The 26453-nt window shown below is 35.2% G+C and overlaps 1 protein-coding gene across 1 annotated transcript in view; it reads right to left on the bottom strand.

Moving 5' to 3' along the window:
* Window positions 1–26453, bottom strand: part of MAOA (monoamine oxidase A) — a 63869-nt gene that overhangs the window by 35571 nt on the left and 1845 nt on the right. Inside the window, exons 2-3 of the mRNA XM_011380022.2 lie at window positions 15485–15579; window positions 8296–8433 (exon numbers count right to left, since the gene is read on the bottom strand). Coding sequence (XP_011378324.1) covers window positions 8296–8433; window positions 15485–15579 — 233 coding nt within the window. The remainder of the gene's footprint in view (window positions 1–8295; window positions 8434–15484; window positions 15580–26453) is intronic.

Here is a 26453-nt window from a genome sequence, read left to right as displayed (position 1 = left end):
AAAATTAGAGCAGAAATAAATAAAATTAAAAACAAACAAAAAATAGAAAAAATAAATGCAACAAAGAACTGGTTCTTTGAGAAGGTTAATAAAATTGACGAACCCCTGGATAGACTCACTAAAGAAAAGAGTGGAAATACACAAACAAAATCAAGGATGAAAGAGGGGAAATTATGACTGACATTGCCGAAATACAAAAGTTCATACAAGAATACTATGAAAAAGTATATAACACCAAATTTAATAACCTAGAAGAAATGGACCGGTACTTAGAAAGATACAACCTCCTACACTGAATCAAGAAGAACTGGAAAATCTAAATAGACAGATCAGCAGTATGGAAATTAAAACAATTATCAAAAACCTACCAAAAAGTAAAAGTCCAGGACCAGACAGCTTCAGCAGTGAATTCTACCAAATATTCAAAGAAGATTTAATACCTATTCTCCTCAAACTCTTCCAAAAAATTGAAGAGGAGGCAATACTTCCCCTGTCATTTTATGAGGCCAGTATTACCCTGATACCAAAATCTGGTAAAGATAACGCACACACACAGACACACACACACACACCCACACACCCACACAAACACGACTAAGATCAATATCTCTCATTAACACAGATGCAAAAATACTAAATAAGATACTAGCAAACCGAATACAGGAACATATTAAAAAGATTATGCACCATGATCAATTAGGCTTAACCCCAGAGGCGCAGGGATGGTTCAACATACACAAATTGATTAATGTGATCCACCACATAAACAAATTAAAAAATAAGAATCATATGATGATATCAATAGATGAGAAAAAACCTTTGACAGATACAGCATTCATTTATGATCAAAATACTTAACACAATCTGTATAGAAGGAAAGTATCTTAACATAATAAAGATCATATATGACCAACCCTCACCAACATTATACTTAATGAGGAAAAACTGAAAATCTTCCCTCTAAGATCAGAAACAAGGCAAGGCTGTCCACAATCGCCACTCTCATTCAATATAACATTGGAGATCCTAGCAAGTGAAATCAGACAAGAGAAAGATATAAAAGGCATCCAAATAGAAAACGAAGTCAAACCGTCAGTATTTGTGGATGACATGATTCTCTATATAGAAAACCCCAAAGACTCCACAAGAATACTATCAGAAACAATAAGCAAATACAGTGAAGTTTCTGGATACAAAATCAACATTCAAAAATCCATAGCATTCCTATACTCTGATAACAAAGTGTCAGAAAAAGAAGTGGAAAAAATAATTCCTTTTGCAATTGCCACAAAAAGAATCAAATACCTAGGAATAAATCTCATGAAACATGTGAAGGACCTATATAATGAAAACTATAAGACCTTAGTAAAAGAAATCGAAGAAGATACAAAGAAATAGAAAGATATTCCATGTTCTTGGAAAAGAAAAATCAACATAGTTAAAATGATCATATTACCTAAAGCATTATATAGATTTAACACAATCCAAATCAAAATCTCATTGGCATCTTTTAAAGAAATAGAACAAAAAATCATCAGATTTATATGCACGAAAGATCCCAAATTGCCAAAGTCATCCTGAGAAAAAAAGAACGAGGCTAGAGGCATCACTCTGCCTGACTTCAAATTATTCTACAATGTGACAATAATGAAAATGGCATGGTATTGGCAGAAAAATAGACACATGGACCAGTGGAACAGAATCAAGAGTCCAAAAGTAATTCCATATTTATATGGGCAAATCATTTTCGACAAAAAGCCAAAAACATAGAGTGGAGAAAAGAAAGCCTCTTGAATAAGTGGTGCTGGGAAAACTGGAAAGCCACCTGCAAAAGAATGAAACTAGACTGTTGTCTAACACCACACATCAAAATTAACTCAAAATGGATTACGGACCTGAATATAAAACCTGAAACAATAAAATGTATAGAAGAAAATATAGGAACTAAACTCAAGGACCTTGGACTTAAAGAGGATTTTATGAATTTGACCTCAAAGGCAAGGGAAGTGAAAGCTAAAATAAGTGAATGGGACTACATCAAACTAAAAAGCGTCTGCTCAGCAAAAGAAACCATCAACAAGGTAAAGAGACAGCCATCCGAATGGGAAAATATATTTTCAAGAAATACCTCTGATCAGGGCCTAATACCCAAAATACACAAAGAACTCATATGACTCAATGACAACAACAACAACAAAGAACAAATAATCCAATGAAAAAATGGGCAGAGGACATGAACAGACACTTCTTCCTAGAGGACATATAAGTGGTTAACAAATATTTGAAAAGATGTTCACCATCGCTAGCTGTTAGAGAAATGCAAATCAAAACCACAATGAGATACCATCTTGTACCTGTTAGAATAGGTACAATCAAGAGGACAAGTAATAACAAATGTTGGAGAGGATATGGAGAAAAAGGAACCCTCATACACTGCTGGTGGGACTTCAATTGGTACAGCCAGTATGAAAAACAGTATGGAGGTTCCTCAGAAAACTAAGAATTGATCTGCCATATGATCCAGCAATCCCTCTACTGGGTATTTACCCCAAAGACTTGAAAACCTGTATCCTAAAAGATATTCGCACACTGATGTTTATAGTAGCACTATTCACAGTGGTCAGGACATGAAAGCCATTTGCGACAACATGGATGGACCTCGAGATAATCATGCTAAGTGAAATAAGCCAGACAGAAAAAGTTGAAAATCACATGATATCACTTATATGTGAGATAGAAACCTAAAAGAAACAAATGAACAAGACAAAAAAACAGAGACTCATTGACATGGATTGTAGACTAGTGGTTACCATCAGGTAGGGGGTAGGGAGGAGTGGGGAGGTAGACGGGTAAAGGAAGTCAAATATGTTTTGACAGAAAGTTATCTATGCGAGGTGAACACACAGTGTAAAGTACATATGTGCCTTATTGTTAAAGTGTACAGCTGAAACTTACTGGATTTTGTTAACCAATATATATATATTAAAAAGAAATATTCTTAATCCAAAAGGAACACACTATTATAAGCAAGGGGTCAAAGGCAGGTTTACCTGGCAAACATTAAGACAAACAACCAAAAAAAAAAAAAAAAAAACACATCCTCTGCTTTCAACATAGCCTACTGGTTAAACCAAAGTTCACCTCTAAAGAACAAGAACAGCAACAACACAATCACTTAGCATTCTGGAACACGCATAATCTGAAAAGCCTTTGATTTCGGTCATTGGAGTAAATGGCTGTAGGAAGAATAGAATAAATACAAGGAAAAATTGCTTGCTAAGCTGTTACTATCAGAGAAGCTTATGTTGTTTCAAATATATCTTTATCACACTATTCTGTAAAAATAAATGTGTGGTATATATTTATAGTCTTTAATTTTATTTAAAGACTGTGTGAAAGGCAAGGAGAAAGTGAAAATGCATGAATGTGCCAATTTCTCCTTCAAAGCATCTTCTGTAAAATACCTCACTCCATCTCTGGCAGTGTTCTCCATTTCCACACACTACCTACATTATTATGATCTGGAGAAACTGATGAAAAGAAAAAAAAAATCAAGGATTTCCTCCTTCCTTTCCCAAGACTTGGCACTGCAAAATTTAACAAAACATCTCCACAACCAATGAAACTCATTCATAAAACAATCCTAATGAGGTGCATCTTATTTAGTAATGCCAGTAATGTATCAATCAATCCCCAAGAGGCATTCAATTCTCCTCGCTTCTTTATACCACCCAAAGAAAAAGAATCAATAAAGAGGACATTTTAAACATATCTAGCTGACGCCACTTTAAATCCACCTTTCTGATTAAAGACATATGATTAATTTATATCAATTTCACAAATCAGATAATTTCCCAAGTGAAGCTGTATCAAATTATGACATTCATACAACCTATTCACTGTTGAAACTAGTTAAGAAACTATTATGTAAGAACCAGGATCTATTAAACCAGAATTAGAATGGGGATTCTATTCCCAAGATTCATGATGGACAAAGGCAGAAATGTTAGCTAATATTATTTATTTATTATTGTTGTTTACTTATTTCCTCCCTTTAGCTTGCAAGCTTCATGTGAGCAGAAACTTTGATCATGTGCCCACCACTGTATTTCCAGCCTGGAACAATATCTGGTCCAGAGTAGATTGCTCAGTAACTATTTAACTGAAGAATGCATTTAGCATAATGATGTGAAACTTCTATGACTGAAATGGACATAGTCTCTTGGGTAAGGGACAGGGCTGAAACATTTAATAGTTGAAATACCATTAAACATCTATCTCCAGTGCTCAGCTCAGCTCAGTCTTGAGACTCCATACGTTCATGTCAAAACTTGCACTGTAAACACAAGCTTGCTTAGCCAAGATCAAAAACAGTTCTTTGGTGAATACTGACTATCATCCTAAAGTAGATTGAAACTGCATGCACCACAGTCTACTGACAGAAGAAACAATTGAATTGAGGCATTCTTTCAGGCTGCACATTGGGAAAATAGAAGAGCTGAAGCAATCTGGATCATAAAGAATACTGCTTGGTTTAACTAGGCAGTGGCAATCTTCCAGTGATTCATCCACTTCATTACATTGTTATTTACTAAAAAGAATGCACTGTATTATATTGCAAAAACCAGGGTTGTCAAGAGAGATACTATAATTTGCATTATTAATGCACTACACTATCATGTTGGGAAAAAGTCCATTTTTCCCCCCTAGAAGTGGACAGAACAGTGAGAAATTAGATATTTTTAAATAAGTGGACTTGTTCTTTGCTGTATAGTTTACTTACGATCTTATCTGGAATATTTAACTAAATATCTTCCTGTTTTTCTCTAATCTGGCCTACTCCCTTTATAGTTTCCTGGTTGTCATAAAAACATTGATTATATTGTCATCGTAGAAATATGATATAATTAGAAACACTAGTAGAAATGAAGCATTCATTCAGATAAAATAGGCACCAACTAACCCACTACTTTTTTATCTTAACTGTCTACCTTGGGTAAAGATATGTTTTTTGGCAGGTTAAAGTATATGAGAGGATGGTTAAATGGTATTTATATTCTCCATCTTTTCATTAGATGAGATTACATCTTAAATGACAAGAACAGTATTAAGTATCTTAAATATGTGCTTATTTATAAGTACTAAAATCTAAAATAGAACTTCAACATTCATTGTCTGGCACTTAAATGACTGTTTTACAGTTACTACATTGATCACAATAATCAAGACACAGTGATTGTATTATAGCAGATAGCTACATTGCTCTTCCAGACTCACAGGCCTAAGGTCTGAGCAAAATGATCCTTAGCATCATATTCAGGGACATAGTGAAGGACACAGAATGACTCTTAGCAGAGAGCCCTCGAAGAAAACCAGTACAGGTACAAACCATATGCAATCTTCCTGGAGTTCAGAGCCATACCAAAATCCCTGACATGGGAATCTGGCATGGTAAGAGACAACACAGAAAAGTGGAAAGGCCTTGACCTGAAATCCAGCTCAGTGACCCTTACTTGCTGAAGTAGATTACTTGCCTTCTGAGCTTCAGTCCATTTTTGTGAAATGGAGCCCCCGCCTTAGGGTCCTTGTGAGAATTAAAAAAAGATAATAGAGGTGAAGACTGTGGCACAGGGCCTAAACATATGAGGATCTCCAGTAAAGGAAAGCTAGGGTTGTCATCACTACAGGAGTGCTGCTGACCTTGAGGTATCAACCACTGTGGCTGCAATTTCAGTGCGCTCTTTGTTGTCCAAAGTGTAGATTAAGCAGGAGTTTTAGCACCAAGCCTGCTATATGCTGCATGTTCAATAATTATGACAGAATATTACTATTGTGTTGATATGCATGGCAAAGATCCAGAGTTTAATAATGCCTTACATTCTTGAAAGCAGCCTCAGACTACCAAGTCCAATGCCACGAGATGCCATTTCTAGTAGGTTATGTGACAGCTCAGTCATATTTGTATTTTGGGGAAAGAGGAACGTGATGGCAGTTTAGTGGCTTTACCTTATGGAAAGCTGTTTCTTAGGAATAGGACTGTAGAATAGGATATGTGGCCCTAACCTTAGACAGAGGGACTCAGCAGCAGCAACATAGAAAGTGACTCTGGATGTTACTCTTAATATATTTCTTCCCTTACTTAGGCACTTGTTGTAGCATTTCCTTAAGTCTTTCTATGAGTTCATCCTCTACTAATGCTTGCAGCAGGACCCTCTCAAAGTATAGAATAATCACAGCTAGATTTCTGAATGTAAGCCTCCCCATGAAGCCCAGAAAATTCCAGAGGCATCAGAAAGGCTGAACTAAATTTACCTAACTTGTTAAGGTTCTGTCAGGAAGGCTGGCCAGCATGCCATGATCTGTTGATAACTTTCAGGCAAAGTCACAATTCTCAAACAGCACTTTTACATTTCACACCCCACCCCCACAGCCCTCAAACCCCTTCTCCTTGAGGAACAATGAGTTGAATTATCACAAAAGCTGACTGGGTGTTGTTTTCAAAATCTCGATCTTTGCATCAAGTTTTAGAGTGGGAGACTAGCAGGTACTTAGGTGGAGGACATAGCTACAAATTTTCAGTTTTTCCTTTTCAAAATGTATATAAAGGAACATGGAACAGAGAGAAGAGTAAGAAAGTGAAAGATACAAAGATACATGGTCTTTCAATAACTGTATCTATTCATCATTTGAGCTGGGATTCAGTGAAGTATATGGAGATATACCTTACAATGGATGTGTTCAGCCAAATATCAGAGGCCCAGAACACTTTGTTCAGGACCCTCATTTTCATTTCATAGGCCATATATTGAGATCATGAAGAGCATGCAGTCAGTGTAGACAGACTGTTACTAGTTTTACTACCTCTCCAAACCTCAGTTTTCTCCTCTATAAAATGGGGATAATTGTGCCTACCTACCAAGGTGGATGTAAGCATTTAATGAATATTGATGCATAAAAAGCACTTGTTTATTGTGAGGTTCCAGGGAAAATAAAAATCTCTCAGCACCTAAATGTTAGGGAGGAAGAGGTTATAAGCATGAGTCTGCTGAGATTCTAGGATAGTCATCAGATTTATTTCCTTCCCAGTTGGACTGGAGAGTGAATTTATATGACTGTTTTAATTAGTTTCTTCCTTTATTAAATGGACTAATACACAAATACATAAAAGTTCTCAATATGTAGCCACTATTACTCTTACTGCTGTTATTACTTATTAGTTCAGAGAAACACCATGCCGTGCAGAAAAGAGAAAGTGGGGAAGCAAGGAGGTTTTTCCTATTTGCCGTGGCCTAGTGAAGCCAGCATTCCTAAACACTTTGCATAATTTTTTATACTTTTTTCATTCCTTCATTGACCTCTGAACCCATAGTTTTTCTAAAGGCTACTCGTTTGTTTTTTACCCCTGTGTCACTGCCAGATTCTTCCAAGCATCTCAAACTATCTGGCTATCTGTTTCTCAAGATTTCTGATCTCTCTGATTGTGCATTGGTATACATCCACTACAAATATCCTTAACTCTCAGGTCCTTGACCCCTGCCCTGGCAATGCTAGTTCCAGGAAGTGGGCTGCAATGTCAAGTGGGAAACCTAACCTCAAGGCATGTTTCCAGACCCCAACTGCTCCATGTTTGGCTTTAGTGAGAAATAATAACACTGACAACAGCTACTGTTTCTTGAGTGGATATCAACAGTTAGAGTTTAAACAATCTTTTGTTTAAATGGTAGGAAATTTAACAACCGAGGTAGACATCCCCAGAGTCAAGGCTCAGGACAGTGGAAATGATCAAGGCGTGTAAGGAAATGTCAGGTAAGGAGGATGAAAAAAGTGGCCTCAAACTATTGTGTTCCGTGGGGGCTTAGAATTGCATCATAGATGCCTCAGGGGCTACCTGGGGCTGTGTGTGTGTGTGAGAGAGAGACTGTTTGTCACACCGCCTCCCCTTCTTCCCACCTCTCCACCCTGCTCCTCTTCCTCCTGCCCAAGGAAGGGGAGAGAAAGAAACTGAGAGCCTCCTACTCCTTCTCCTGTTGGACTGGGGGTAGGGGTGCAGCCTTCAAGGGCCACAGTGAGTGATGTAGAGGAGGGCCAAGCTGAGGCATGACTCCTTGCAGTGATTCCAGGAGTCCACAGGGACTTTTTTTTTTAAAAGAAAAAGAAAAAAAGGCAGAACACTAAAGCCAAGAGCCTATTTTTAGAATTGCTTTGAAAAAAAGCAATTAAAATAAAATAAAAACAAATGTTTTCTCAAATACAATACTACCCCCATTAGTCCCTTCAGTAAAACATCAGGCTTACCTTGACATACTGTACAAGACGCTCGTTTACATTTATTTTGTAAGTTTCTAAACCCAGCTCCTTAGATAATCTTAAGATTCTATTCTGGGTTGGTCCCACATAAGCGCCACCAACATCTACGTAATCAACATGTTCATTCTGTAGAAAGAGAAAAAGTGGCCAGAAGACTTTAGTTAAAACTTGAAAAAAAAGTTTTCATGTCTTATAAAAAATTTATTTTTTTATAACTTAAATGTGCCTTACATCTCACCGACAAATTGCAACTGAAAATAGCAATCCTTTCACCTCCACTCAAGAATTGGGCACAACCCTATATGACATTCATCACCAAACAATCCCATTTGTATAGTTATTGATGAGGCTGATTCAGTAATAACATGCATAAAGAATAAAAAAAACACTGTACAGTACATTCTACTGTTCTAGATCTTTTTCAAGACATTTAAGTTATTTTCTATGTGTTTCTTCAGGGTTGTTGCTAAGGGAGCCACCCAGAGATTTATTAGGCCTAATTCTCTGATTTTCAACAGATAAAATCTTAAATTGGCCCACACTGATGCACCCTTGATCTGATTTTAAAACACTTGCAGGGAACAATGCATCATAGGAAGAATATAAAAAGGTATAAAAATGTTCGTATACCTAGAAATTAGTTTATAAATACACGAGCCTTCCTTCTTTAACTGAAATTTACTTTCTCCCTCTTAAATGCAATTCTACATTTTTTCCAGCATTTCTATTAACACATTCTCCAATGATTTAATTAATAAATTGAATATGGTGAGTTATAACTCCTGTATGTATTTGTAATAACTTCTTATGGATCTGTTTCTACTTTGTTGTTTATATCAGCTCTCATCCACATTGCCTATTCTTGTTTGCCTGATTATTTTTTATTGCATGCCACTCATTGAATTTGGAAAAGAATGAATATAACTTGAATCTTAGGAAGATATCTTTCTCAGAGAGGATTTGTCTGCTTCTGCCCAGTACCTGGGGATGCAAACAACAGCAGGTAACTTTATTGCATTTTCTGTGCCTGAAATGATTTGAACTTGGGCTGAAATGCACGCATGGCCTAGTCCTTTTGCAGTTTGCCCTTAGTCCTAGGACGCAGTCCAACTCAAAGCACAAAGAGTTTACCAATACTTCCCTCCACACACACACACACACTTTACTGTACTCTGGACTTGACCTTCAGTTGCCCTAGATTTGTAAAACTTTTAAAAGTACTATTCGACTTCTCACTTGCTTCTTCAATGGTCAGCAAACTCTCCCCCCACACACCCTAACACTCACAGGGGAAGAGTAAGTCAATCTTTCCTTCCAAAGTTGGCCCAGTGATTCTTCGCTATCTTGTTAGCTCTCTGATGTTTTGAAGATTTGTGTGTGTGCGTGTGTGCGTGTGCATGTGTGTGTGTGTGTAGTGCAATTAGTCTAGTCTCTGTATACTTAGTGAAAGGGTTGGGACAATTTACCTAATCTGTTATTTACAGAAAATTGATTTCGGCTATGATTCAACTTTGCCTTCCTGGGGTAACCCAATCTGATATTATCTTTCAATTGCAGGATATGCTTTGCTAACATTTTGTTTAGGATTTTTATATCTATGTTCATAAATGAGATTGAGATAGGCTCGTGATTCTCTTTATTCTACAGATCTTGTCTGTTTTTTTGCATTAGAGTATTGCTAATCTCATGAGTTAGTAATCATGCTTTCTTCTATTCTCTAGAAGAGTTCATATATAAATAAAATTGTCTATTCTTTGAACATTAGGTATAACACACCTGTAGAGCTATCTAGGCTCAGTGTTTTCATTGTGGGAAAAATCTTAAACTACAGATTCAATTTATTTTGAAGCTAAAGCACTACTCATATTTTCTATTTCTTCTTAAATCAGTGTTAATTTTGATAAGTTGTACTTTTCTTATAATATATGATCTTGTATCCCTTTTATTGTTTATTTGGGATGTCTCTTTTTTTCTTCAAAAATCTTATCAGATACTTGTTTATTTTAAATAAATCTGTTCAAAGAATCAACCTTTCAGTATTTAGTTTCTGTTAACATTGACTTATGCTCTTCTTTCCTTCTTTTTTGGATTTATTATACTCTTAATTTTCTAACTCTTTGTGTTCTTAGCTTATTCATACTGAGCTTTTTTCTCTTCTGTTTAGAGAATTATTCTCTAAATATTGTTTTAGCTACATTCACAACTTTATTGTAGTATTTCCATTACTGTGCAGTTTTAAATATTTTCAAATTGCCATTACAATTCCGCTCTAAATCCATGTTTCTAAAAATTTTGTCGTGTTTTAATTTTCACAGCTGGAATGTGTTTAGTTATCTTTGTGTCATAATTGTATCATGGTCAAAGAATGTAGTTTATATGATAACAATTCTTAGGGCTTACTTTATGACCTAGCACATGGTCAATTTTCAAAAATTATCCTGCATGAAAAGAACACATAATCTAGATTTCATTCTTTTTTTTTATGGTTGAGTAATACTCCATTCATCCACTGGCGAACACCCAGGTTGCCTCCATATCTTGGCTATTGTAAATAATGCTGCAGTAACAATATAGAGGGTACTGTGTTGAATGAAGTAAGTCAGACAGAGAAAGACAAATGCCATATGATTTCACTTATATATGAGGTCTAAAGAACAAAATTAATAAACAAACAAAACAGAAACAAACTTATAGATACAGAGAACATTTTGAGGGTTGCCAGAGGGGGGTTAGAGGGATGAGTGAAAAGGGAAAGGGATTAAGTACAAATTGGCAGTTACGAAACAGTCATGGGCATGTAAGTTATAACATAAGGAATATAGTCAATAATAGTATAATAACTATGTATGGTGTCAGATGGGTACTAGATTTATCAGGGTGATAACTTTGTAAGTTATATAAATTTCTAAAAACAATGTTGTATACCTGAAACTAATGTAATATTGTATGTCAATTGTAACTGAAAAATAAAAAAATATTTTAAAAAGCATATAATCTATAAGAAGTCATATGCATATTTTATATATGTTCATTAGAATAAGATTGTACTCAGTCTTTTTTGTTTGCTTAATTTATTATTAACTTAGAAAAGGATGTTAAAGATCTCCTATTCTATTGGGCATTTATCTTTGATTCCTATTAATTTTTTGATTTGTATTTTGAGCTACTTTATTTAGTGTACACAAGTTCAATCTTTTGAGTCTTTTATCATTATGTACTGACACTCCTTTCAAAGAAATTTTTTGTTTAAAATTTATTGTCTGATATCAGTATAGTTATAACAACTTAGTATTTATCTTTTTCTATCTTTCAGTTAGTTTTCTTTTGACATTTTTATTCTTTTAATTGACAAGTTTAGCCCATTTATACTTATTATATATTTTTAAATGGCTTAATTTTACCTCTTATTTTATATTATGAATATTCATTTGTCCCACTTTAACAGTTCCCCTCCACCCTGATTCCTTTACTTCTTTTAGATTAAGGGTTTTCTTCTAAAATTTTTTCTTCTACTTGTTTGGAAGTTATACAGTCAGGCCAATTCTTTTAAACCTTTCCTAACTATATTCACATGCATACTTAATATAAAGCTTATCAATATATTATTAATATATTATCTTTCTACTGAAAAATATAAAACCCTTCGTGCTTCAAGTATGATTGCCCTTCTTTCAATCTGTAAAACTATAAAAGTACTTTGTTTAAGGTTTATTTGTCAGCCAACAATTTTGTCATTATTTTGTTTTATTCTGTTGTTGATGTTGCTGAATTTTATTTAAATATTTGCCGATGTCTTTGCTCACTGTCCTCTCTTGAATCTCAAAACTTTCATTTGTAATTATTTTCTTTCTGCTTGAAACACATTCTTTATAATTTCCTCCGATCTGGGTCCTAATCTCTCTACTTTTGTCAGTCTGACAAAAAAGATAGTTCCAGCAAGTAAGAAATTCTGGTTAGTTTCTCTTTCTCGGAATAGTGAAGATATTTTCCTATCTTCTGGCATCCATTTTTGCTGTTGAAGAGTCGCTTATAAGTCTAATTGTTAATTTTTTCAGAGTATGTAAATTAGTCTTTTTTTGTTTCTAAAAAATAATTGTTTATGCAATCTCTTTTCTTTGGTATAATATAACTTCTCTATGTCTGAGTGAGAATTTCTTTTCATTTATCATGCTTTAGACCTATTAGATTTCCAAGTGTCTTCCAACAATGTTGGAAAATCCTCAGTCATTTTTTTTATACCATTGTAACACTATCTTCCCTGTCTTAGCTGCTCCCCTCATACCCCCGGCAACATATTTTCCAGTCTTTATCTCTAAACTGCATTCTAGATAATTTTTTCATATCTAGTTCAGTCACTTCAGCTCTAATGTACTGTTTAATCTACCTGAGTGTTTTCATTTTAATTAGTACATTTTCTTTTCTAGAAATTATTTTCTAAACTACTTGATCATTTTTTAGTTTATTTTCACCTGCTCCTAGTTCTAAGCACTTCTTTTCTTTAAAAAATGATAAACATTAATTTTTTATTCTGTGTACAATTCAACTCCTACAAAATCTTTCTGGATCATTTTTTTCTGCTTAATCTCTTTTAGTGCCTTGTTTCCCTGTATATTTTGTCATTTTAGACTGTGAGTTGCTCATTTTCCTTGGAACTTTTTCTTTGTAAGTTATTTGAGCCTGGGTAGAAAGGATTTTTGGCTAGCCACCTTGGCACTTTAAATATTTTGCTTAAGGTTTTTCATAACATAGAGGTAGTATAAATTAGAATGGAAACCATGAATGAGAGCAAGTTTTATTTTTCTCCCTTTCTAAATAGTAAGATTTACTTCTCTTTCACTTTAACATACAAAATATATCACAGAGGATTCCAATTTGGAGTATTTCTTATTAAAATTCCCTACCTTCAACAGGTTCTAGGCTTTGTCTCCTGTTCTCTGCACTACATACAGCCATCACAGTACAACTGCAGAGTCTTCAGGATTCAGCGGGCATTCAAAGTGAAAGTCAAATTTTGAGCTTCCTAGGCTTTATGTTTTCACTTTGTTTTAAGAATTCATATGTTCATTAAACAAACATATCTTGAGCTCCTCCTACAAGGTGCCAACTACTTTTCAAGGAGCTTCTGTTACATAGGTGAACAAAACAAAGATCTCTGCTCTCAAGGAGCTTATATTTAGTAGGAAGAGACATAAAATGAACCACAGACATAATAAATATCTTAGAGTTAATAACAATAATGACAAAGAAAAAAAAAACCTAGAGTAGGATGAGGCAGACTGAAACTGCCAAGGAGAGCAGGGACGATTTCACTTTAAAATACAAGGGACATGTAGGCTTCCTTGAAAAGGTGATAATTGAATAAATACTTGGAGGAGGTAAGGGAATTACTCATATGCATATTTGGGACAAGAGCATTCCTGGCAGAAGGAAGAGCCAGTGCAAAGATTCTAAAACAGAAGTCTGCCTAGTGTGTTCAAGAAATAGGAGACCAGTGGGGCTAGAACAAAGTGAACAAGGCAAAGAGAATTGGAGATGAGGTTAGAGAAGTTACTGAGGGGAAGTTATGGAAAGCCTCACAAGGCATAGTAAGGTCACTAGCTTTTACTTTGAGTGAGAAGGAGAGCCTTTGGAAGGTTTTCAGCAGGTAAGTATCAAGGCTGATTTAGGTTAAGAAGGCTCATTATAAATGCTACACTAAGACTAGATTATAGTGTGCAAGGGTGAAAGCAGGGAAAGCAGTTAGGAGGCTATTGCAGCAATCTGCCCTAGAGATGATGGAGGCTCCCATCAGGTGGTAGCCATGAAAGTGGTGGGAAGTGTTGAATTCTGGATATATTTTGAAGGCAAAGCCAAAATAATTTCCTGATGGAATAAATGTTGAGCATGACTTCAAGTTTTTTTTTTCTTTTCTTTTTTTTTTCTTTTTAATTTGCCATCCTCTGATATGGGGAAAGCTGCTGGAATAGTGCTCTTGATGAAGATGATCACAATTTCAGTTTAGATGTGATAAGCTTGAGATATCTGTTCATCTAGAAGATCTACAAAATGTTTAACTTCCATGTCAGAGCAGCATATAGATTTTATTCAGCATTTTACTTATTTCAATGGGGAGAATTAACTAGGGTTTCCATTCTGTTATGATACCAGAAATGAAGTGCTCCTTCGACTTCTTTAATCTGTCCCTCATGTAACCCTTACATTCCCTTTTACTAACTATTGGTGCTGTCCTCCAAATCTTCTTTAGTCTCCAACATCCTGCTTAAGCTATGAATAACAAAACTGGCATGAGCACTCCCATAAATTTCTAGATTTTAACAAAGACAGCAAGAGAATTCTTGGGAGTTTTGAAATGTGATGCCTTTAGAACACTTACACTATCTTTAAAGAAAATGATTTAAGTGAAGCAGTAAAAAGTGTGAGGCATTTACAGAATATTTCTTTACAAAGTAAAACATTCTAAAAGAGGTGCCCCAGGTTCAGCATGAGGATACTAGAACTGTAATACCATATTCTGCCATGTTGCACCTCAGTCTTAATTAGTCAGCCTTGAGGAGGCTACAATCATGCAACCCTATTAGCTCTGCAGACATTTCAACTTCATTATCTCCAAAACGAAGGAATATTTTTCAGAAAATTATAGGAGAATCATATCTAATAAGGTTGTACAGGAAGAATATGTAATCCTTCTTTTGAATTACAACACACTGCCTTCAATTAGAAATTTGAGGTGAAAGGGAGCTTCAAGTACATTTCAATTGTATCTCACAGCTCAGATGAGAAAACTGAGATGTAAAGTGGTAATAGGACCTATCCAGGATAAGACAGTGTCAGGCCAGTACAGGGGCCAAAATCCCAGTCTCCTCACTCCCAGACCAATAGCTACATTTATTTCTGCTTACTGTTCCCACACTTCTTTTAAGTTGTAAATTCTTGGATAGATAAACAAGGAAGCCATACTAAGTGTGTGTGTGTGTGTGTGTGTGTGTGTGCGTGTTGGGGTGTGTGTGGTTGGTTGGACCATAACCCCACCTAGACACTACATACTCTATTTAGGTCTCCAGCATGGAAATTATGACATTATATTTAAGTTATTTGTTCACATTTGTTTTCTTCAGCAGAATGTAAGCTACTGAAGGTCAGAGGATGTCATTCTTTGGTGAGTATTTAAATCACTTACCCTTATAGTGTATGTTCTACCTCCGACTCTGTCCCGGGCCTCTAAAACCAAAACATTAGCTTCATGTTCAGCTAACAGTTTAGCAGCAGACAATCCTAAAAGAAAAAAAAAAAGGAAAACAAAATTGAGGAACATATTAATATTTAAATGTGAAACATCCAAGATTAAACCAGGTCTACACATAAAATGAACACAGGGCTTCCTATACAGTCCATTGATTTTGCTGTATTTCTAATATTCTGACCACATTGTGATTAATTGAACCACTAATTTTATAATGTATCATATATTACATTATGTATCATACTTTCATTATCATAGTTAGTTGACAAGATGTAATAATTTTTAAAACATATTTTTTAATTTTTCGATGATAATCAAATCATATTTAAGAGAACTTGTTGAACCCTTAAATCAACCTTTAATGTGCCCCTCTTCCAGAAATCCTGATTGTATAAACAGAAGAGTATGTTCTTCTGAAAACTTCCTCTGGCTAAACCAGCGCTCAGTATATCTGTGTTTTTCTCAACTTAAAACCCCCCAATAATCACCTCCTATGGTTTCATATCTGTATTACATACTTGCTAGATTATGTTTTTCCCACTAGATTTAAAGTCACCAAAGATAGGAACTATGCTTCATTCTTTATTCATTGGCTTAATGCCGAGAACAAGTTTTCACCCATAAATAAAAATTTTAATAGCAGATTGATTTTAAACCAGTATAAAAATATCAGAAAAGTAGAGAAAATGTTGTGGATTAATATTATATCAAGGGTGCATGCTATCACCATGACTTACAACTGATGTTATTCTTGATCACCTGGCTGAGGTTTCTCTACCGTAAACATACTCTTTTTTTTCTCCTTTTCTATGCTGTACTCTTTAGAAGGAAGTCTATGCACAAGCTACATTGAAGAAGTGGAGAGTTATGTCCCACTTCCTTGAGAGTGAAGTAGTGACATAAATTATTTAGAATTCTTTTGCTCAGGAGATGTCTCTCCCCGCCCATTTATTTATTTAATCATTTATTTATATCAGTATGGACTCAATCGTTGCTTTTATAATACCATGTTATTTATTTTGTTGCTCAAATTGTTCCAGCTTTGGTCATTGGGAGCTCTTTCAGTTGGCTCCTGTGTCCTTTTGACATGTCCCCATCATTCTGTGTGTCTGTTTGAACACTTCTTTAATTTCTGGTATTACAAGATGTTCCAACCTCATCTTGTCTTTCTCTGTCCTAGCCCTAGAATCAGTCATTTCTCCAATGAGCCTTGGTTCCTTTTATTACAGAATGGTATTAGAAATCAAGATCTGGGTTCTAGATGTTCCCATTGCTTCTGGGATGCTGTTGCTTCTAGGCCCTCTCTGCTCACAGAGTAAGGAAATACATGTGTATATACACTTTATTATTTTTTTCACATTAGAATTCTTCTTCATGGATGCTATCAAATACATATAGTGCTACCAAATTAACAGAAAACTTGTACCAAAGAAACATAGCTACACACTTATTTTTAAATCTACATTTTTTGTACTTCTAATGCTATTTTATACCTAATTGTCTTTTTAATCCTATTACAAAAAATATGGACTACAGAAATAAACATATTTCAAAGAAAAAAAATGGTAGTTTGAATATTAGGATGAAAGAGAAATAAAATAACACCAGGGATAAGATTAGTAAAATTATATGAATTACACCTAAATATGTATACAAGTGGTTGTGGAGAAGAACTCTTCTAAGTGATTTTTAAACCTAGTAATTTGATAGTTTACTTCTAATGGTATATCTCATAAAGACAAAAAAGAACTGCAAATATTTTTTTTCAGTAATGACTTCATTGGTGCTAGTATTGTTGTTAATTTTTTCTTTTATTATTATGATTTATGCCTACAGCACCTGGTCTTCCTAGGTGGTCTCCCATACAATTACTAACAAGGCCTGACCCTGCTTAGCTTCTGAGATCAGACATCGGGCTTGTTCAGGGTGGCATGGCTGTAGACCATGGACCAGGGCTCCACTGGGGCATGAACCCAGAACCTTCTGCATGTAAAGCAGACGTGCTAACCGCTACACTATAGAACCACATTCAGTGTTGTTATTTTGAGGATATCATGTATGTAGTGTCTGAATACACTCAGACACTACATTCTGACTATATTCAAAATGTAAAAATCTGAAAACGGGAGAGTATTATGGCAAGATGAATCTTTAATAATTTTACAGTTTAAGTATTTTAAATAGGGATGATGAGTTTAAAACAATACAATTCCTCTCCTGATTTCTCTCTCTTTGATCATTTGGGCTTTACAGAAACCAAAATAAAATAGGTTAATGGATTTATTAGGAAGGTTAGGGGGAAAAAAGCAATATGCTAAAAGCACACCTCATTTGAGAGTTCAGGCAATGGTAATCCTGGTTATTAGATCGGGAGAGCCTGGATGAGATGTATACAGCCAGCACTGGGGTTGCCATGGAAACCCTAAACCAAGCTCCAGCTTCTTAAAGCCACCGCCCATGGAAACTGTATTCCCATGGATTCTGCAGTGCTTCGAGTGTTCTGAAATAGCTATTGTCCCCATAAAAATGGTACAGGAAATGACTTAACATACATAGTGTACCTGGAGAAAGAGTTGATAATATCTGCAATGAAGCCTTCGAGGAAATGGTCTTTTGCTTCTTGGGATATAAATCTCAAGTATTCTGTCACTGCGGAACCTAGTTTCACACTTATCCCTGCTTTCTTTAGGACCTTTCCTTTACCTTACCTCTTTAAGCACATTAGCAATGCTCTATTTCAGAAAAAATAATTGGTCCATTTCACTCATGCCACCCTTTCCATTCAATTTCTGTTTTTTCTTCTACAATCAATGAGTTAGTGTCTCATCTTGTAGCATATTCCACACACACACACACACACACACACACACACACACACACAATGTCCAGCGATCCTACTGTCAATGTAGATAAGTGATATAATCATCTGTCACACTCTGTCCCTATTATCATGTTTTATTTTTCCTAGCAAACATTGCTACCTTGCACATTATGAATACTATTAGTCAGCAGATTCTAAATACTACTATTACATTTTCTGGTCTATTGTACTTTTTAGCAAAAAAGAACAGAGAAGATCAACGTGCACACACATTTGTCTGATACATTCAACCATTCCTATCTATCATCTCTCTCTCTCTCTCTCTCTCTCTCTCTCTCTCTCTCTCTCTCTCTCTCTCTCTCTCTCTCATTCTCTCTCTCTCTCTCTCTCTCTCTCTTTCTCTCCCTGTCTCTCATCTATCTATCTTCCTATCATCTATCTATTTATCTTTATCTATCTAATCTAATCTCTATCATCTATTTATTTCTATATCCATCTATATTTTGTATTTCCTTTCAGCAATAATTCTCTGCTTTTAAAAATGCCAAATTTTCTAATCTCCTTGGTAAGCTCAAAGACAGTGTTGTCTCAAATGATAAATAGATGAAAGCTAACAATTAACTTTAATTTGCCCTGAATTGGACAGACTGGTTGTCTAGACAGTCCTAATTTATTTAATTATTGTTCAGCATTCATCTTCACGTTAGATGGATCTCACCCAAGTTAGGAAATGCAATTACCTCTTAATTCATTATTCGGTCCATTGTTTCATTGAAACTTAAAAATACACCAAGGGTGCCCCACATTGCTGTCCTCAAATTCTGAGCACTAAACTGCACTATGGTTTAAAGCAGTAGTTTCCAAAATGTTTTATAGGACACTGGTCCTCAAGATGGTCCAGGGAATATCAATGTTCATGGAAGTTGGGACATCTTATGTTGTTTCTCTTTCTGAAAAATATGTGGTGCACACTGACACATTAAAGGCCCCGATAAGTCTTACAGTGAAGAGACCTGTTTAGCACAGTATTTCTCTATCCTCCGCAACAACAACAACAACAACAACAACAACAACGACAACAACAACAACAACAAACTATACCTCAAAACACTTTAGAAAAGTTGATTTCATCTCTTATAAGATTGTTCAAATATTTACAGTAATAAATCCCCCTGGGTAGGGTCCCAGGTTAGCAATGCTTAGAGCACAAGCTAAGAGTATTGAAGCAAAGCTTTAATGTAGTCTTGGCTTATGCTCTGCTCACTCCCCTAGTTCTTCCTGTTAATTCCTAAAAGTGACATTTCTTCAACTTCTACATTTGTTACCACCTAGTAATGTGTATAGTATACATCACATTATTAAATTTTTAAAGTTAATTTTCTATTATTCAGTGAAGTAGTCTCTGGTCAACAGAATTCTTACATAACTGAATATTTGGACTCTTGGATTGAATACTTTTAGGACAATAAAAAGTAGTCAAACATCAGCTCATACTGAAGTTTTAGAAGCAATATTCCCAAAGCAGGAAAACAGAGCAAAAACCATAAATTTTGCTCAAGGCACATAGTGACTACTCCATCAATATTTATTAAATGAATGAACAAAATGAATGAATGAATGAACACATGCAAGAAAAAGTCTTTAATTTAAGCCACAGCTCACAATGAACATATTCAATCTAGAAATGGTTACCTTAAAGGTCATCTTCATTACATTTCAGAATTTATCCAAAATGCATAGCACTTCTGTCAAGCATTACTTCCTCCATGAAATCTTTTCCTTGTCACTCATTTCCTGCTCCCTTCTCTGTGTCACCACTGAGCCCCTGAACCAACCTCAAGCACCAAGAACACTTCAGGGTCATAGTTATAACCTCCACTACGTAGAAGGGGTCTTATGTCTCATACGGTCACTGGAGAGACAAATGAATGGACAGATAAATTAGATAACTTAATTCTCCATTTGAGTCTAAATTTTGTCAAATGCTTCAATAACCAATGATCTTTAGAAGTTATCACAAATGCATATTAAATCAGAAAGTAAAGTGTATAGTCATGAGCTGCATAATTATATTTCAGTCAGTGACAAATAGCATGTGTAACAGGGGTTTACCATATAGATTAGGTGTGCAGTAGGCTATACCATCTAGGTTTGTGTAAGTGTACTCTATGATGTTTGCATAGTGATGAAATTGCTTAATGATACATTTCTCAGAACATAGCTCTGTTGTTAAGTGGTGTGTGACTGTAACATTGATGGCTTCACTTCAATATATAAAACCTGCAAATACCAACCTTGGAAAACTACTTTAAAAAATCACATCTACCACCACAGACTTCCATTTTCTTTACCAGTGTTTTCTTCCCAAATTATTCCTTTTCAAACCATGTCAGGTTCACTGTTCTATTTATCAATGGTCTTAATGTAGGAAATGTAGGTGCCTTACATTTGACTTTGTATCATTGTCTATTTAAAAAATTGATTAGCAACTGTCTAATGACTTAATAAATCCTTTTAATTCTTATTTTTCACCACTTCTGTGAAGTCTCAGTATGAGCTCAAAATATTTGGGCTACAGGGACAGTGGCACTGAAGAAGTTTTCATAACACTGGATGTTGGCCTGGAACAAGGAAGAAAAGTCTATGCATAAAAATATGCATATGCTTTGGTAAAAAGTTCCAATAGCATTTGTCAGATCTTCAAAGGGACATTTGATCCAAAAAGTTAAAGACCACTGATCTAAACTATTCAAACAATCACTATGAATTATCCTAAACACACTAGGAATGACTTTTCAAAAAAGGAAATAAATTCTTTATATGAAAGTCATTTGACCTAATAGGGTACCCCATGTTTTTAATTTAAATATTCATGAAGCAGTAACATTATATGTAATACATTCTAAAATATAAATTACTGTGAAATAACATCCACTAGGTTTTAAAGCATCAAACTTCAAAGTAAAGCAATAATAAGGTTTACTATAGTTCTTCGAATGGCCTATAGAGCAGCCCAGTGAGGCAGGGTATAGAAGGAGCACTGTTCTGTTGGTCAATATTTTTGGGGTCCAAGGTCATGTTATGCCGCTAAGAATTTTGTGGTATGCGATAATTCACTTGACTCCTGTAAATCTCCATTTTGGTCCCTTTGAGATCTTACAGGCTGCAATTCTGTGACCCTTGAAGATTGTTAATATGTAAGTCAACTCTCAAAGCTTACTGTCTGGTTTTTATGTTCTTATTGATACTCTTAATTAATCAATCGATTAAATATTGCTACAAAGTGAGATTTTAATTACTCTGGCCTAGCAACAACTAGAAAAGGGCTTTTAACTAAAGCTCAGAGGATCCATGGGGAAAGTGTGAATGAGCACCTGTAAGAAAGACCCAGATGTTGATTTAAGTTAGTGTAGGATGTCAGAGTACAACAGAGATGACAAAGTCATGGTTCAAAGATTTTAAGCTGCTCTGATTCATAATATTAGATGACAACATAATAAGGAATAGATTATCCAATGAAAATACAAATTGCTGGTAAAAGTATAAAATATTTTTCAAAATAAAAAGATAAAGCAGCCCTAATAATCAATTTGTCTCAGACCTTGCAACATTTAAAAATGTAACAGAACTTATTTTGATTCATTTTGTGCAGTTCTAACCACTCAAAATGAAAAGTAACTCTCATTATGAAATCTATCCATTTCATATACATGCAAGTATAGTCTTCAAACAAATGCTGACTGAATGTCTACATTCTTGCAAACCCCTGTATATGAAATAAAACTATGATATAACCTCAGCCTTTCTGGGTACTCCTGAATCTAAATACTGGCAAGATCTGTCATATGTAAAATGTCACACCTGCACAAAGACTGTATGACCTAATATTTGCCAATAACAGGCTTCTGCATTTCTTTTTCTCAATAATTTGTCTATAAGATCCAATTATATTATAGTTATATTAATATAATTATACGATACTTAAATCTATTGTTAAATATATTTTTCACGTTAGCTGAGGATTATGTACAAATTCAAGTCAATTAGTATTAGCAAAATGCTAAAATTCACCATGTCAAATAAACCAAAAAGTGCATCCAACAATGAAGATACCAAAAAATCAGAACACAAATAAATGTATTTATTTATTGTATTTGGTGCTCAACATAAAAAAGTTTATAAAATAAAAGTACTTAGTTTATTTTTGAGAAAAAATGTAAAATAGGGGCAAAGAAGTATCCTAAAAGGGAGAAAGTTAATGCTCAGCCTGCACTGAACCTCAGAGTATCTAAATAACTAAGGCACCAAAAATAAATGGCATTTGTAAATGTAAGCTTTTCTTAATCACTATAAAACCACTAGTATGTGCTGCCAATTTCTGGGTTAAAATGCCTAAAATGCTCTTATGATTTTTCAGGGTGAAGTATTTCAGCAAAAAGGGAAATTGTGTAGACTCAATTGTCAAAATTCAAAACATTATTAGTCAATCTTTTTGCAAAACGGCTTTTCTGTCTCATGACAAAGATTCAATCTCTGCTGATTTTATACAGCACCAAGTTCAGGGTGGCTCATGCTCTTGATTCTTTTAGTGGAGCTCGTCACACAGTTAAAAATATAAGGGAGTTTTCTATTGCTTAGACCTTATTTGGAAATATCTCTTTCTACATCACACTTGGAACTTAGTTTCAAAAAACATGGAAAAACTCTCTCATCAGTGAGGACTATCCAGCATTATGACTAAAGTGTTTTTACTGTGCACTTGCTAGGTATCTATTCACAGCTCACTCAAGCACAAAAATCACACACATTAGAGTGATTTCGATGGCTACCAGGATCATATCCCTAGAGGTACAGGAGGCAACTACTTTTCTTCCCTGAAACTCTTGCCATTGGCTTCAATTAAACACTGCTCATGTATGGTCTCACGATTCTGTATTTGTGCTCCTCCAGTTTTTTCTGTTTGGCATGCATTTTTTTTTCCATCCTCTTAAAGTCCTACTTACCTGTGAAAGTCCTACTTACCTGTGAAAGTCCTACTTACCTCTCAAGGTCCAAACACTGTTCATATTCATAACATTAATACTTCTTTCACTGTATTAATGTCAATTATTTTCCCACTTGATTACTGCTTACAAGAGGATGGGGTACCTTATGGGCAGGGACACTACTTACTCATCTTTATATACCTCTTTCCCTGTGATCTAGACAGTGCCTGGCATATGGTACAGGTTTCCAAAAATGCTTGATTGAGTCCAGGCACCATAATGAGCTGCTTTGAGAAATAGAGCATTCCCTTTTCCTAGAGGTGTTCAAAGCAATAGCCAGATAATCACTAAGGAGATGCTGTCGAGAGGATAAAAATCTTAGGTGATTGGACTAGACTGACATTTAAAAATCCTTTTGGCCCAAAGACTCTGAAGTATGCATTGCCCCCTAGAGGTAGGCCTTTTTTTCTCTTTTTTTTCCCCACTCCTTAAAAGAATCAATTCAGAAAGTCTCAGTTAAGAGCAGATTTTAAAATCTTATGCCACTGTGTTTCTATCATTTGTTACATTTGCATCAGCTCATGAGTAAGAACTACCATCTAAATGCAGCAACTGAAATGTTATTCTCAAAAAAAAAAACATCAAGAAATAGAGACAGAAAATAAGTGTGAATTATTAGATATAGATTACAAGCCCTACAAGAGAGAAAAACCAAGGGGAGCCAGAGTGATCAAGGAAAGAATCTTTAATCAGGTATTGAGGAATGAATAATATATAAATGGTCAGAAAGAGGCACTTCCACGTTAAGAAAAGCAAAAGCAGGGAAGAAATGGACAAAATAAACCTAGTCTATACTGAGGACAAGAGAGCAATGTGGCTAAAGCTCAAGTCAGTGTTGGGAATAGTGGGAAATGCCACTTATCCAAAAAATTGGGGCCAGATAATTGGGGGTGTGGAGGGGAGCTTGAGGAGCTGGTAAGAGACCATTGAAGGTCCTAAGCAGAAGAATAAGGTGATGAAAGTGTTTTAAAAAACAAGGCTGGTAGAACACTCCAGGATGGACATGAAGGGAGAGCCCAAAGTAAAGGGTAGTCACTGGAAGATGGTCATAACCTAGTAAGCTGAAGGGATCAAGGTTCTGTCCTGGGGACAGGGGAATCACTGGGAATGGAGAAGAGGAATAGCTCCGAAAAGGAGTTAGAAGGATCTGTTGACTGGATATAAAAATTATAGAAATGAATACGTCAAAAATGATGGAAAAGATGGTGGTGCCAAGAAGAGAGTCAAGGAAGTGAAGAAAAGAAGCTGGATTGGAGGGCAAGGAGGCTTTTGGACATGTTGAATATGAAGTAAGAACAAAACATTCAAGTGTGAAATATCCAGAAGCAGATAAACTATGGGACAGAAGTTCGGAGAAAGAAAAGGACAAACTAGACTTAAGGATTTTCTATGCAAAAGGAAAAGCTGAAGTCCTAGAATGAGAAAGAGAGGGAGAGAGTGCATAAGAGCCCAAAAGTGATGAAGAGTTGAACCTCGACGATATTTCAAACTAGAAGTTCAGAAGAATATGGGCACAATGAAATGAATAGAAAAGAATCAATCAGTGTGAAATAAAAATTCAGGATCCAATAGTGTCACAGAACACATGAAAGGAGTTTCAAAAAGGACTTGATGATAGATGGTGAATGATGAAGCCAGAACATGTAAAAGATACCATTATATTACTTATGAATGAGTGAGTTTTTCCTCCTCTTAACTAAAAACACAGTATATAAAATTATTTAATTGGTGAGTGTACAGGAATAGGGATTTCGTGACTGTAAGCTATGCTCTGTTTTATGTACGTTAATGATAAAAGGGAGATATATTAAGATGTTTCTATTCTTTGTGCAAAGATATTTATACAAAAATAAACATAATTCTGTTAATATGGAATTGATTTTGAGGAATGTTATTTAGAATTTGCACTCTTCTGGGAGCTATTACATTATATAATAGGAATAATACTGAAGATGCTAAGTATTGGCTATATAAGTGTGCAGGTAACATATTAAAATGTATAAGTCCTAACAAAATTTATAAGAAATATCCAAAAACATTTAAAACTGATATAGGGACTATTAAGTAACTCATGGGATACTGCTAAACATACAAAGATGATGTGGTTCTGAGTGCTCAAGAATCCTTGGGAAGTAATTTTTCTCATCTACTCACAAAACTCACAGTCTGTATGCAGGGTTTATCTTGAGCCAGACTTGCATCTGTGAACCATCTGGAAAGGCACTAGAGCCATAATGCAATGTTTCTGGTCAGTTTTGGTGTTAAAAGCACTCAAATCTGACTGATAGATATGAGAGGAAGCCCAGTGCCTTTTTCCGCTGTCACTGATGGACTGGAAGCTGGTTTCTGGAACAGGACTGTGAACTCCTGTGCAAGAAATGCCCTTTACTTCTCCTAAATAGTAATCGACAAGTTAATAATTAATAACAACCATGGGCAGATCCAAGTTTGGAAGGACCTGAAGCTTATAGAATTTAGGTGCCCTTTTTAAGAAAAAGGACTGCAAAATTACAAATACAAGATTTAGTATGAAGCTGGTAATTTATTTAAAACGAGAACCAAAAGGGACTGAAACATCTAAAAGCATTTTAAACTGACATAGGGACCATAAAGCATAAGGGTAATCAGCTGTACGGTAAATCCACCCCAGCTCACCATCAACTACTGGTAATAAAATGTGGAAAGGGGAAAAGAGCAGGTAATCAGAAAGAGAAAAAAGAAAAGACAAAACTCTCCTGAAGAAATAGTGGAGCATAGAACAAGAAAAAGATAAGAATAAAATCCCAGAAAAAATCCTGAATTGTGAAACATGAAGTATGGAGATGGGAAAGGAGTTAGAACTCCTAATCAATTTATACAATATATTATCATCATATTTATTTTCCAATGATCGACAATCATATTGCTTCTAGGTGTTTGGAAACACCAGTCCATTTCATTGCAGACACTCAACAAGTGTTTGTAGAAGGAAGAAGGAAGGAAGGAAGGAAGGAAGGAAGGAAGGAAGGAAGGAAGGAAGGAAGGAAGGAAGGAAGGCAGG

This window comes from Pteropus vampyrus, unplaced genomic scaffold, assembly GCF_000151845.1.
Source record: "Pteropus vampyrus isolate Shadow unplaced genomic scaffold, Pvam_2.0 Scaffold387, whole genome shotgun sequence".
NCBI lineage: Eukaryota > Metazoa > Chordata > Mammalia > Chiroptera > Pteropodidae > Pteropus > Pteropus vampyrus.
The sequence above is the reverse complement of the archived record's forward strand: the minus strand, read 5'-3'. Positions and strand labels throughout refer to the sequence as shown.